The 14,805-nt window shown below is 38.6% G+C and overlaps 1 protein-coding gene across 3 annotated transcripts; it reads left to right on the top strand.

Moving 5' to 3' along the window:
• The first annotated feature begins 475 nt into the window (after positions 1–475).
• gtpbp8 (GTP binding protein 8) lies at positions 476–12,716 on the top strand. Of its 3 annotated transcripts, XM_085136073.1 has the most exons (8): positions 476–629; positions 913–1,113; positions 2,360–2,513; positions 4,340–4,438; positions 6,474–6,604; positions 7,253–7,352; positions 9,186–9,304; positions 9,590–12,716. In XM_085136073.1, the coding sequence occupies exons 2-8, from the start codon at positions 944–946 to the stop codon at positions 9,678–9,680; spliced, it is 864 nt and encodes a 287-aa protein (XP_084992199.1). In that variant the 5' UTR covers positions 476–629; positions 913–943; the 3' UTR covers positions 9,681–12,716. The 3 variants fall into 3 exon arrangements, with proteins under 3 accessions (XP_084992199.1, XP_084992201.1, XP_084992200.1); XM_085136075.1 differs by lacking the exon at positions 9,186–9,304; XM_085136074.1 differs by lacking the exon at positions 476–629 and having other exon boundaries at positions 647–1,113.
• The last annotated feature ends 2,089 nt before the right edge of the window (positions 12,717–14,805 follow it).

Below are 14,805 nucleotides of genomic sequence, written 5' to 3'. Positions count from 1 at the left end.
CAGCGGGATTTAGAGTGTAAACTGGGCTGTTACAGATCACAGCAGCATTTCAAAAGGAAACACAGATTATCATCATATGCTGTGCCAGTAATATGATGATAATAATTATAATGTTTATCTGCGTAGCACTTATCAAAGCCAGTGATAGTTAGATTTGTAATGATGGATGTGGGTCATGCGAGAAAAATAATTAGTGAATCCCTAACTAAAAATAAAATGAAATTTAAAAAAGAATCAACAAGTAAAAATATAGATTAAGCAGCCTACACAAAAAGTACAAACTTCAATGTATTACAACAAAGTGGCTGCATGAAGTGAAACATCTCATTCTGTGAGAAATAAAACAGAATAACAGGATCTTAAAAAATGGTTGTTCGATTGTTTTGTTTTGTTGTTAATTGGGACTTCCATGGTATATGGGTAAAGTTTCAAGCGTTGAGGAAAATCGGAATTTTAAACTTGTGTCGCGGAACTGTTGTTGAGCTGTTTCATTCGGATGCATTTGACCAGTGCACGCAACATGGAGGACGGTGTGTAAACAGAAGCGATGGACGCGGCTTAAACGTTCATTTTCAAAGAAACTCCGCTGCTCTCTGATCGCATGAAGCAGTGAAGGTGGAGGTCTTCGGGTAAGCAATATAAGGAAATGAATGGAGTCACTTTGGACGCTTTTATTCCCCCCGCCACCCATTAAATGTGATCAGAAAAGCTCGCAGAGAACAAAAAGAGCCGCAGAATCTGCTCGGACGTTGTCTAATTTACTGTTTTATGAAACATGAAGAGTGAGAGACTGTGTTCCACAGTAAAACTACAGAAGTGGAAGCGGGGAGGTTTTTTATGCTGCTGTAGTTCAGGGGGGACTGCGCCTGTGCGAAACTGTCAGGTGACCTCCGCGTGTGCATCTCCTCTCAGGGTCTGACTGGTCTGAAATCAGCGGGGTAACATGCTTCCTGTCCGGCAGCTCCTGCGGCTCCGGCCTGCGGTTGCTGTCAGCTGTGCCACTGGGCAGAGGATCCATAAACTGGCCTCTGTGCAGAAGGTCAAATCACTTACCCCAAAGAAGTTGCGTAGCTTGCTGTATCCCTTCAGCGAGCTGGAGGCTTACCTGGACAGGTGCGTAAAACAGGGCTGGTTCTTAGTCATCAGTAGAGGAGATTTTGTGAATGTGAGCTGGCATCATCGGCTGGAGTTGCACTGATAACTGTGAAAGATAACATCATCAAGTTTATTTGTTTCAGTTCAGTTCAGTTTTCAGTTTTATTTGTCATATGCAAGTTAGCACAGGGTCAACATTGAAATGTGTTTGACGAGCAGCAGTCACTCAGCAGCATGATACAGTAGGAGAAAATATAATAAAATATAATAAAATAAAATAAAATATAAAAGTATAAAAATAGTAAGGAGCTAAATATTAGAGAGACATGGTAAAAGAGAAAAGATGACTAAATATATATGTATCTATAAATATAAATATATGTACACTAGTGATTAAATAAGAAAATCTTGAAAAGAAATACGACGGGAGGGCAGATGGGATATTGCACAGGAATGAGCAGCAGAAAATTACAGTATTGCACTTTTAAATATAAATATCAATGACAATAAAGTGAAGTGACCAGTGCAGATTAAACAGAGTACTTGTGAAGCTGCAGCTTCTGAGTGCTGTGTTATGTACAGCACCCATTACAACCAGTCACACAAAATGCTTCACAGAAACATGTAAGACACAAAAAAAAGGAAACATTACAACAAATAAAACATAAATTATGCCACTATTCTCACAACTAATTTAATTTAAAATGTTTAATTTAAAATATTTATGTATGTGTAAGTTATGGAAAAATATACGGATGAAACTATAAATCTGTGTGAAAGTTTTCATGAATCAAAATGAAAACAGACAATCAAGACAGCAATACATGTGAACTCACTTTAATTAAATAAAAATATCAGAATATAAGACAATGATAAATAATAAAGCAATAAAAAGCACTCTGAGAGTGCAAGCCTCCAAAAATCGCAGGGTAACATGTCAGCTCTTTACTTTGATTACACAAACATAATGTAGGTGTAGGTAATATATAATGGGTACAAGCCTGTAAATAACTGCACATGAATAACTTTATCTTATTATATAATATTACACTGCAGCATATTTCTAACTAATAAGGCAGCTCATTGGTATCATTTTGACAGACTTCATTTTTAGTAAGGTTTTTATTGTAAAAGATTTGGAGGAACTATTTTTACCGTTTAAAAAATATAAATGAGTTTGCCAGTGGCTTCTGTTTCAATCTGTAGCATGTAGCTGTTGATACAGACATTTTCTAATGAACTTGAACCATATTTGTATTTTCAGGTCTGTGGACCGGACACAGTTCCAGCTTTTTGATCCCACTTTGGAGGACATGATTGAGGCAGAGAAGCTCTTCCACTCTTCACCGTCTCATAAGATCGATTACTATATCTCTGCAGAAAGGATGGAGCACGCACCCGATCTCAAACAGCCAGAGGTCAGAGGACAGCATTGCTCAAAACATTGTACATAAATCATGGACGTAACTTCTTGTGTTGGGAGTGCCGTAAACATGCATTCTTTCTAATGACCAGTAGGAGGCGACTCCTCAGCTTTTAAAAAGAAGGCAGTGAGAGAAAAAGCCTACTCACTGAATCTGTGACCTCATAAAACACTTTTCTGATGAGACCGTGGTCTTAGTTGCTAGTGACCTCCATCTCTTATATACAGTCTATGGCCTATATCTATATCTATCTACAAAGTTGTATAATGCCAATCTGTATATGTTACCATTGCCACAGTGAGACAGACAAGCTCAAAATCCATATCGCGATACTATCATGATACACTAACTTTCACAGATGCTCAGCTGACTCTTAACTGCTAAATAGAGTCTCTGAACTGGACCTCTGGACCACATTTGTGCTCTTGGAGCCTTTTGGAGCATTTTAATTCCATAGTTCTGACCAATAATATGGGTGTTGTGCACTTCATTTCACTAACAGACCATCCAAAAAGTCTGAGCTCCAGTTTTGGTGAGTGATTTTGTTTAGATGTTACTGAGCACTAATTAGCAGGTATCTGTGGATGCAGCATTAGCTGAAAACATAGCATTTGTTCCTCTTGTCTAAATATGACGCCACAGAAACAAGATATTGAGGACTGCAGTGCTGAGATCAACGGGAGTTCACAAATCAGTCAGTAATGCCAGTTTAGCTGCGTCCATCATGAATTTAGCCTGTCATTAATAGTCAATGTAAGGTGGTAATTTACCCAACAGTACATTGCAGGTTTGTTTAATAGGTAAATACTTGATCAAAGTGGATTACAAAGGGAAGGGTTATGCATATTTCTGTTTGCTCTTAATGATATATTTATTGATAAAAGTGGGCTTCCCCCCCCCCCCCCCCATGCATTTGTCATGACAACATGTCTTCTTTCAAACATGTTGATGCTTTGACTATAATTTTCCACTTCTTGTCACTACAATATAATTGTTTCCTTTCTGGTTTATAAATGCCATTTTTCTACTCTTACTGGGCACTCAAAGCACTTTCACAAAGTAAACCACATTTACTGGACAAAGCCTCTTTGCTAACAGAGTGAGGGTAGCAACATTTCTTGCCGGGAAAGGTTTGAGGTGGAAATTTTGCCTCAAAGTGACAATGAAATCAGCTCAGAAGATGAGTCGGGTTGGATTACCCTCCTTGTGGAAAAGTAACTCAAAACCATAACTGAATGATAAAGTAAATGTTGTAGGTATGAGGAGCACAAACAACCATTTAAAAAAGGATTCTTGCGTAAAATATGATCACTTTACTCAGTTATTTCAGTGGTCACTTGAGGTTTAACACAAAACACTTGTGCAGAATAATTTCCCTGACTCTGGGTCAGGTAGGATGGCTGTGTAGAAAGCAGCTGGTAAAGAAAGAGGATGTGGACTTTAAGTAGCTCATTCGCCCCTCCTCAACCCTAAATGAATGAAAAATGTAACCTAATGTCTCTTCATCCTCATGAATAATGAAGCAGAACTGAACATGGCTAATAAATCATCAGATTTATAACCTCATGGAGAAGAACGTTAAGCTCTGGCAGCGAGTGTTAACAGGACCGAGAGGCTCAGTTACCACTCGGCCTTCTCCAGAAGGCAAAGCGTTCAAAGCTCGATGAAAGTGTCCACCTGGCAGGTGTGCCACGTGGCTAAATGGCGCTAAAGGCGATATGGTGGCAACTGGAGCAGGAAAAAGATTCCAGGATAAAAATCACAGAACTGTAAATTACAGCACACAAATCTGCAGCTGACTTCCTGTTGGTGTTTTCCAGGTGTGTTTTATCGGCAGGAGCAACGTGGGCAAGTCGTCTCTCATCAAAGCTCTGTTTTCTCTCACCCCTGAGGTGGAAGTCCGAGTCTCTAAAACTCCAGTGAGTAACTCGTCACTCCAGCTCCACACACTGTTTCCCTTTAAAGTTGTGAACAAACACAAACCTCACTTATTTATTTTATAAAAGCTGTATTTCTTTTATAAAATGCTGTATTTACATTCACACCTGATTGTTGCTGATTTTCTGTTGTTCTTTGGCCGCTCTGGCTGTGAAAATGACTTAAAATGATCTTCTCTATACTATTAGATGGCTTTTTTTTTTTTTTTTAAATACTCTTAAAATTATGACTTTTTTGGAAGTGGAAACTTCACATTACACTTTGCATATTCAGTTTCTTTCTTACGGCGAGGGAGGAGATGTAAGAATTTCTGACCAACTCACTTAAACACAGACGAGGCTTGTAGAAATTTTTTTTCTAAAAATAACGTGTTTTTATACCTGCATCTAAGAAATGGAGCAAATCCTGGGAACTACTTCAGGTGGTACACATGAGCATGCCTCACTCAGTTTTACGCCTATTTAAGCTGCAAATTTCCCATCATTCCCTCTGCCATGACATGATGGGAGGTGATGAGTTTGGACCTTGGACAGGAAACTCTAATCTGCCTCTATTATAAATCAGTCATCTCAAACATACATCTTACTGAAAATGTATTAAAAAGGTACTGATGTATGTTCAGTACCCTGCTTTCATCCAAAATACTTCTCAGTTTGACAAAACTGAGCATAAAAGTTAAAAACATAAATTTTGCACTATAGAAAGTGTAGGTAATATGATGTGCACATTTTAATTGAATTTGTGTTGGTGTGGGGACCGTTCAGTGTGTGTTCTGTAAATGTGTTACATGTAGAAAATAATAAAAGTCACTGTTTTACAAAGAGATTGGCTCAGAAGATGCACATTTGCCACAGGGATAAAAATAAGATAGAAACTGGCAGATTAAAACTTCACAATAAGAAGGCCCTGAGTTCATTTCCACCATCATGGTCTTTTTTTTTTTTTTTTATGTGGAGTTTGCATGTTCTCCCTGTGTTTGTGTTGGTTCTATCCAGGTATTCCCGCTTCCTCCCACAGTCCAAAGACATGCAGTTAGTGAGCATTGGTTAATTGGTAACTCTAAACTTCCCATAGGTGTGAATGTTAGTGTAAAGGGTCGTCTGTCTCTATGTGTTAAGCCCTGCAACAGACTGGCGATCTGTTTAGGGTGTATCTTAAACTGGGCATACACTGTGTGATTTTATTTATTTTTTTTGTGTCATCAGTCGCGTTATTCAGCTCCTACCTAAACTGTACAATTGAATCGCAAGGGTTAGAAGTTCGTAGGGCACGATGCAGGGTCTCACACTATACGGCCTGATGCTGTGTTGCGACCTGAGTGCTCAAACTGTGCGTCCATAAAATGAAGCTTATCATACAAAATCTGTCTCTCGCTCTCCCCTCTCTGTCTTTCACTCACACAGACACACACACCACCACCATCAACTTTGCTAAATTGCTAATGAAAAACATTGACCAGTCAGCTGCAATTGAGCAGCAATGTCCATACAACAGTTTTCACGGTTGTTTTGATCGTGATAATTTTGTGAAGCCACATCGAAAATCCTCAAATGAGTTTCCAAAGTTCTACAAGTTCGCTTGTACGCAGATCACACACTGCACTGACATGCTACTCCATCTTTTCTTCCATTTCCATTCCATTTTCCATTTCTGTGTTTGCGTTATGAGGGTTACAAACAATCAGCAAGAATCAGGATTTTTTTCTGGTTATTTAAAACTTATCTGAAAATCAAAGTAAGAGTGGAAAAAATAACTAGTCCAAAAAATCTCAATGGTTTTAATTTTACACATAATCAGCCTGATTATAGAGACTAGGATGTCTACATGTTTGCATGTTTTACCCATCTGGAACTTCTTACATGCTGCTCCTCCTTGTGATAAATAAAAAGACTGAAACTAATAAAAACTAAACATTGTAATTTAATGTTAAAAAGTTGAAAAACACTCACGGATGCTGCAATGATTGAGTTCATCAATATCTGGACATCATAAGCTTTGCCTGTGTCTTACCTTCAGGGTCACACAAAGAAGATGAACTTCTTCAGAGTGGGCAAAGCCTTCACCATCGTGGACATGCCAGGGTATGGACACAAGGCACCCAGAGATTTTGTGGATATGGTAGAGCCTTACCTCTACACACGGAAAAAGTAAGTGATGAAGAGCTGATGAAAGACTTGTTTGTGTTGTTTATTCATGATGTCTATGATGGAGCAATACTGAGAATTTCCTCTGACAGTTAGCCAAAGAAATCATGCTATGAAACTATCCTGATGGGTTGAGGTAAGTAAGAAAAAGTTGTTTATTGCAGTGAAAAAACCTTTAAGCCTGTTTAGTTTGCCTTGTAGTGATTGGTCATTGCTGTTGTGATGTTTTTGCCAACAAAGACATGTTCACAAAAATCAGCGCTTTTCTTTCCAAGCTCTTTAGAGTACTATGACCTGGATGACTGAGAACTTTCACAGACAATATATACAAAACTTAAAAAGTGGTTGACCACCAACATTTTAAAAAGGAAAATGTTTAACATTAGTAGTCTTAAGCTTTTAAATGCAGTCTCTTATATTAATTTGATCCTTCCCGCTTATTTAGGAGTTCCTAATAAGTACAAACTAACACTGAAACTAATAAAAACTAAATGGATGTTCACCAGGTCTCAGGTGACACATCTAGGTTTGCGGTGAGCTTAAATGTCACTCAGCGTTTGTGCTCCTGTCTTTCTGATGGTGAGCGACCGTGTCTTCCTGGCGTGAACCTGGTGTTCATTAAAAAACCTTGTGTAACATGTCTTCTTTCAGCCTCGTGAGGACGTTCCTGTTGGTCGATGGCAGCGTCGGTCTGCAGAAGGCTGACCTGATTGCCTTGGAGATGTGTGAGGAGACCGGATGTCCGTATGTGGTGGGACTCTGGCTTAATTTCAGTTTTGTAATCATCAGGATGATTTGCTGCGGAAAAAGGTTTTAAGATCTTGCGGTTTGTAGAACAAGTGAAGCCTGGTTAGTTGATTGAAAGTAACTAAATTTAATCAGCTTTCATGTGGAATATTTTGTGGAATTAGGGTCTCTTTGGGTTTGCGCTCTTTGGTGGAGTTGTTGAGCACTAACCAATCAATCAGCTTTATTCGCCACATGCAGGTTGCCCTGCAGTGGAATGAACCCGCCCCCGACCTTACACACACAACACAGACATCACATAGGGAAGCAGGTCGGAGATCGGTAACATTACAGAAAACCACTGAAACCACTGAAATGTACACTACAATGGGAAAGTACAAGAGGAAAAAAAGAGACCTCTACTCATGCTTGGGCTCCTATGGGAGGACAGCATGAGAACAGGAAACAAAAAACTCCTCTGCACAGAAAGCACATAAGTGTCCACAGCACACTCCTGAGCAAACACAGCAGCCATCCTGCCACTGCGCCGCCACTCCAGCGTGGGCCCAGACCCGCCGTGTTTGCCAGGAGGAAACAAGCATCGAAGTGCCTCCCCCTCCGCCTTACATGTGGCTCATTCTTCTTCTCAGTCCTTCATCATTATGTCCACACTGAATTAATGCTGAACGTTCCCACTCAGCTATTTAAAAACTGGCCGTTAAAATGAAGCAGCCTCGCTCGCTGCGCACTCTGCGGTCAATTATTCATGCTCTGAGCTGATTAAACACTGCAACACATTAAGGCTGTGACAGCACAGTCGAAGACAGTTTCAAACTTAAAACTGATATTTCTGTGAAGTTGAAAAAGAAATGGGGAGTGTACACACTTTAAATATGATTACATGGAAGTAATGGTTGCAAATGATCGGATTCTTTTAATGATTTACAAGTCAAAGGACTGAGACTTGTCAGTGAAGTTTATTGCGTGTCACATGGTAGTAGGTGGCAGGAGGTCTACGTTCTCTTGCCGATAGATTTTCTTTACAGCTTTTACAGTCACGGCTGCACCCATTTTAGACTCACCAGGTTGCTCGTTCATTTCTTTGAACTGCAGGAGAACAACAACAAAGTGAACCCTTTAAAATGCTGATCAGGGAGTGCAGTGTTTTTATGAGGCCACCAGGTGTCAGAGCTAGTCTGCTGTGTTCAAGATGGTAGAAGGAAGCATAAAGTGAAAGAGATCCTTGCTAAGGGAAGGGTCCATGTATTTATATAGTGCTTTTCCAGTCTTACTGGGCACTCAATACAGTTTAGAATAAAAAACTATTCTAACCATGCTTTTGTGCCATTCCAAGCACTTTCATTTGCCACTTTAAAAGTGCCGGTTAACCTAACCACAGGGACATTGGTCAGACTTCACTCAGAGACCACAACCTGGATTTTAACCCAGGATCCTCTGGTTGACAGGCACTAGCTTAAAGTTATCAGTGGATCAGGATCATCTGATTCATAACTTATTTATAACCTTGATCACAAAGAAAAGTTCTTCTCCTTAAAAGAAGAGAAATTAGAGAGTGTTTCTGTGTCCTGAATCCAAACTGGGAGTTGGTTCCACAGCAGAGGGCCTTGTCTTCCATTCTAGTTTTAGAAACTATGTAAGTCAAGTAGGCCAACAGACTGAGATAAGTGGAATAATATGGCACAATTAAGTATTTAGAATATGATGGAGCCGGATTCTTCACAACTCTTAGTCCCGTTAGTATTCTTCTTGCAGTTTTGGATTTACTGAAGGCTTTTTGGAGGAGCCACGGGGACATCCTGTCTGTGCGCTTTTCTGAGGGTTGTACTTCATTGTTCAGATGGTGGTGACAAAGATCGACAAATGTGGGAGTGGCACTCTGCTGACAAATTTGCTGAACCTTCAGGATGTGGTGAAGACAGAGACGACGAGCTGCTTCCCTCAACCGTTTCTTATTAGGTAACTGTCTCACTTCCTCTCACAGACCAAGACTCACACAGTGAGTTTCTTAGTGATGAAAAAATATAAACAGAGCCCTCAATGAGTCTTCTTCCTTTGAAGCTTGAGTGATACTTCCTGGATTTCTATTGTTACATTAAACCTGACTCTGACACATATGTTTTCATTAATTATTGTTTTTGTACAAACTCAGTGCCTGAAAGCTGATAGTTTTACAGTATAACAATACTTCACAGCATAATAAAATGTCTATATTTCTCCCTTTTTGTGTTCTTTGTGAAACAGCTCACTCCAGTTTGGGGGGATTTACCTGCTGAGATGCTTCATCGCTCATGTAACAGGCAGCATCAGGTTAAAGGAGACGTCACAGAGCTGAAAAGAGGCCGACTCGGTCTCACTGAGAGGGGGAAACTGGCTTCTCTGCTACATTTCTTTTTTTACAACAACAACAACAACAACAACAACACCTGATATCCAAAAAACTGCTTCAGAGGCTTTTATTTTCTAATAAAATGTGAAAGACTCTCTGGTTTGCTTATCTTCTTACTTTCTAGTTTATCAGACTGTCAAGTCCAGTTTCAGACACTTTACTGCTTTGAATTTGTGTTTTGTCTTTACATTGGAACTCTCAATATTAGGTTGAAAGAAATCTCAGTGCAAGTGAGGAAAGCCACTGTTAGGCTTAAAAATTAAAATAAACATATAGAGATGCTGACAATTATTTCCATGGTTATGAAAACCAACTTCACACCATCTAACCAAGTCAGGAACACTATTTAGGCGGTAGTAGGATCCTTCATGATTGCTGTAAACTCTGTTTATTTCTAATGTACAAAAACTACTGGTTACACTCAATAATGGGAAGGAGAATTTACTGAAAATTTACTGAGGATATCGCTAGTACTTATGTAGTTATTAGGGCTGAAAAATGCTAAAAACAATAATTAAAAAACAAATTTGCACCCACGCCTACTGAGGGTCTGCGTCTCAGAAAATGATCATAGTATAAGGGTAATATTTTGCATGGCTTCATTAAATATACTGAAGCTGTATGCAGAATATCAGAATTCTCAGGGTCAGATTAGAGGTGATTATTTTTTGATGAAATTATTATTATTATTTTTACATTTATTCTTACATGATGCTGCCAGATCTCTCATTACAATCCCACTTCTCTGTACTGCAAGTGTTTTTATTCAGTTTGTTTTTAAAAATTATGTTTTGTCTTATCCAGAGAGTGTTGTCTAATGAGGTTGGCATGTAGACGGATACAAAGGGCAAATGTTTGACGGTGGGACTTAGAGTTTCCATGCTGCACCTTGAATGGGCTTTTGCATGGGAAGGCTTTGGGTTGCGTAAGGAAAGATGACCGTTTTGGTTAAATATTGAGTGAACGCCATGTCACAGTTGACTTTCCAGTTTACAGCTATGACTAAGACAATGTCATACCTATAGCCAACAATTGTGGAATACTTCTACATATACAATGTTAATGTCAGGAATTCACTGTTAATTCAAACATAATAAAAAAGGAACCTTATATAACGAGTTGAATACATTATAATGAATTATATCCTTCACAGAACTTGGCTAAACTTTAATATAGCAAGTAAGTGATTATACAACACCATAAAACAGTGAGACTGGCAGCCATTAAGATAATCCTGGACATAAAAATGTTAAAGGTTTTCCAGTTTAAGCATAGGCCTAACCTCAGGCCTGTTTTTTCTGTTGATTAAAAAAAATAAAAACCTCTTAACTAAAAATAAAAATCTACATGGTTGAAAAAAGAAAACTCATGATGCCTTGATCTCTGTTATACCCTCTTACATTTACCTTTATTTTACCAGGACGTTCCACTTAGATTGAAATCTCTTTTACAAGACTTGGCAGCTTTGCAAATTTAGATCGTTGGGGTTTAAAATGTCGAAATTTATCGCTGTGTTTCTATGAAGGTTTTTATCTGTTTACTCTGACACAGTGAAAAAAGGTGCAAGAACAGACCAATAACTGTTGAACATGTGAATAAAAATTGTTATATTGTTAAAAAAAAAATCTAAAAGAATCAAACCTTCTTTCCCCCACCCCTCTCCCCCTTCTTCCCCGTTCTAAAGAAATTATTCAATGACTCATCTTCTAGCTGCTGATGTGATCTTGTCCTTTGGAAAACATACGTCTTTTTTTTTTTCTTTTTTTTAACAGTAGAGCAGGAACTACGGTGTGAATCCTATCAGATTAGATTGTTATCTGCAGACAGATTTGTGGAGATATGACCCAACAAGCCTTCACATGCTCGTTCACATCAGGAGAGAAGTCATACTTAAAGTTTACTGCAGTCAGAATGAAGGACAAGTCAGATTGAGCAGAAAAGATAACAGCTGACCCAGATAAAGACTGATAAGACGCCCTCTGAAGACAAACTGTTTTACACTGCAGTGGATGACTATGATCCCCTTCCTCATAGCTGATCTGCACACATACCTTTACACTTTATGAGCCGTGAAAACTTTAAAGGTGCCCTATTAAAGTAGTAGGGCTAAAAAGCAGAAGAGATATTATGTATATTTACATACGCCCACTTTATACAAAAACTGATATTCAGCAACATCATTACTCAACTATATGTTACAGTTTATTAAAACACTGGTGCGATCAAAAAAATCCTCCCTCACAAGGTAACTTTTGGGCATTTTTAGTGATTTATTGTAAGTGTTCTTTTTTCACAGAGGAATGATTGCACGGCATACATGTTTAATTATCTAAAAAAGTCAGTTTGAATTTAATTTAGGTTTTACCTAATCCACACAGGCTCAAAATTATACATACATGTTTGAATATATACATCTGCGATATAATATATAGATATGTATTTTATTAGGTTGTGTTGAAATTTATACAGTGTCTTTTACCTTGGCAAGGCCGAGATCTATTAAATGTTTGTTAGTGATAGGCAAACCTTTTTTTTTCCACCAGTTACATTTACAGTTTGAGCTTCCAAAGAAATGATTAAAGATTTAAATCTTTCAGCTGCTGATGTGATCTTGTCATTTGGAAAACTGAAGCATAGATTAAGAGAGACATTTTGTAAAAGCTCATCAACATAACTCTCTCACTAGATCCTGACAAAAAGTTGCTGAAGAAGTGATTACAAAGAGCTGTTTAAGAATGGGTATCATATCAGACTCCATAATCTGTTTTCATTAAAAAGCGGATATTGGAAACTACAACTGGCCAGCATAAAACAGATTTATTTGACAGTACTCAATAAATTGACCAATACTCAGAACAATGGAAAAGTCCAAGGCACTCAATGACGGTCTAAGAACGAGAATTGAGATGAGACTCACACAAGTTAGTAAGGTCTCTTGGAGCCATTCCTAGACAACTGATCATCATTTTAAAAAAATAAAATGTAACTACAAGTTATATCAGACACTGCTTTGTTTTAATTATCAGTGTTTGCTTTGAAGACTCCCAAAAAGTTGATTCTACTCTGGACGTACTGTTTTCAATGGGAGAAATGTTTCGTCGCTAATCCAAGTGACTCTTTCAGTCTCAGCTGAATGCAGGTTTCCCCAAAATTATAAACAGTACATTTGAATAATGAGTGAACCCACTGACAAATAATAGGCTGTGAAGCCAGTTTATCTCTATCAAGAAAAGGATAAATTAGGTTTTGATTTCTTTTGTTTGTTTGTTTCTCTCACTGAAAATTCTACGTCCAGATGAACAGATTAAACTTTTTGTAATTTCCTTACCTGGATGATTGAGCATGCATGGAAACTTTGAAGACTGTTTACTCAGTTTTAATTTATGTGTTATTTTCCAGGAAGTCTCATAAAACTGTAACACATCAATAACAACTTCTCTCACTAGCAGTTGCTCTTTCAGCACATTCAGTTTCTCCCTGCTATTTCCAAGAGCCTCCTTTAAAAACAATGGCTAACCGAAGTAAAGGTTTCATGCGTCATTGTATTTTTAATGACTTTGGTCATTAAACTCACTAAACTAAAGTGCCACCTGGAGCTTCACTTTTCGAACGACAGTACAATGACACAAGTCACTGGGTTCACCAGAGCATGCTGGTGATTTTGTACTCAGGTTTTTATCCACCTTATGAGCCCACCACTACAAAACATAATTTATCCATTGATCATTACCGCCATTTACTAGTACATACTGATGCTGCAATACTGTTTGCCTGTTCATGCTATTATCTGTGAAATGAAAATTATACCATACTATAAGCGTCTGGACTTTGTTAAGTTGCCGAGGTCCACTATGGGCAACTTTTGTCGAGAAATGGTTTTCAGGTTCAGTGAGATTCCTGTCTGAAAAGGTCTTCATCAATTTTTCCTGACCATCATTGGTTGTGAAGTCTTCCTGTTCTTGTCTGTATTGTGTAGATTTTGACTGTGAAGTACAAGTTTTCATATGCATCCATCAGAGTATGAATGTGTGTGAATGTTAGCTATCAAGCACTTACAAAAGTGTGCTTGTGTGAATGGGTGAATGCATAAGTTGTGTAAAGCGCTTTGAGTGCTCAGATGAGTAGAAAAGCGCTATATAAGACCCAGTTCATTTACCATGAATGAAGCTAGGACAGCCACTGATGTTTCTTCATTAGTGACAGTTTTCTTGCGTCGACAGTTCAGTGTTGGATTTACAGTTAGCAAGCAGTTTGCTAACTGTAGCATGGGAGATGGGGGTCTCGTAGGGTGTCTTGCATTGAAATCTGCTGCAATGACCCGGTTACTGCGTTCACCAGATATCAACACAATTTTGTAAATAACTCATGAAAGACTAAAGTTACGTTGAAACCAAGCACACCATTGTTTTTCTTGTGACATTACCAATAAGTTTGATGTGTCACATGGCCCTCTTCCTATTGAAAAAACAGAACCGACTTCTAAATGGCCACCATGGTCACCACCCATCTTGAGGAGTTTGCCCCCTCACCTATACTAATGTGCCACAAACAGAACTTTAATATCGCCAACCATTCCCATGTTATTACGGTGTATCCTTATAAATGGCCCACCTTGTAAATCCATTGGGCATCTTTCTTTGCCTTTAGACAATAATTCTGATGGCAATGGCAAAAGAACCAAATGGGACAGGTGAAAAAAAAGAAGAAAAAATAAATAAATCCCAGCAGTGGCTGGACAAAGCTGGACTGAAGGACACTAATCATGGCAGCACAGGAACAAGCTCTAAGTACAAGATCGATAGAGGTTGGGGTCTATCACACCAGGCAAGACCCCCGGTGCAGGCTGTGTAAAGATGCCCCTGAGACAATCAGCACATAACAGCAGGGTGGAAGATGCTAGCAGCAGGCTATACATGGAGTGCTATAACCAGAGGTGGAAAGAGTACTCAAAATTTGTACTCAAGTACAAGTACTGTTACACTGGTTAAATTGTACTCAATTACAAGTAAAAGTACTGGTGTTAAAAATACTTGAGTAAAAGTACAAAGTACTCTTCTCAAAAACTACTCAT

Source organism: Neolamprologus multifasciatus, chromosome 16 (assembly GCF_963576455.1).
Source record: "Neolamprologus multifasciatus chromosome 16, fNeoMul1.2, whole genome shotgun sequence".
Classification (NCBI taxonomy): Eukaryota; Metazoa; Chordata; class Actinopteri; order Cichliformes; family Cichlidae; genus Neolamprologus; species Neolamprologus multifasciatus.
Note: the sequence above shows the minus strand (reverse complement) of the source record. Positions and strands in the feature narration are given on the sequence as shown.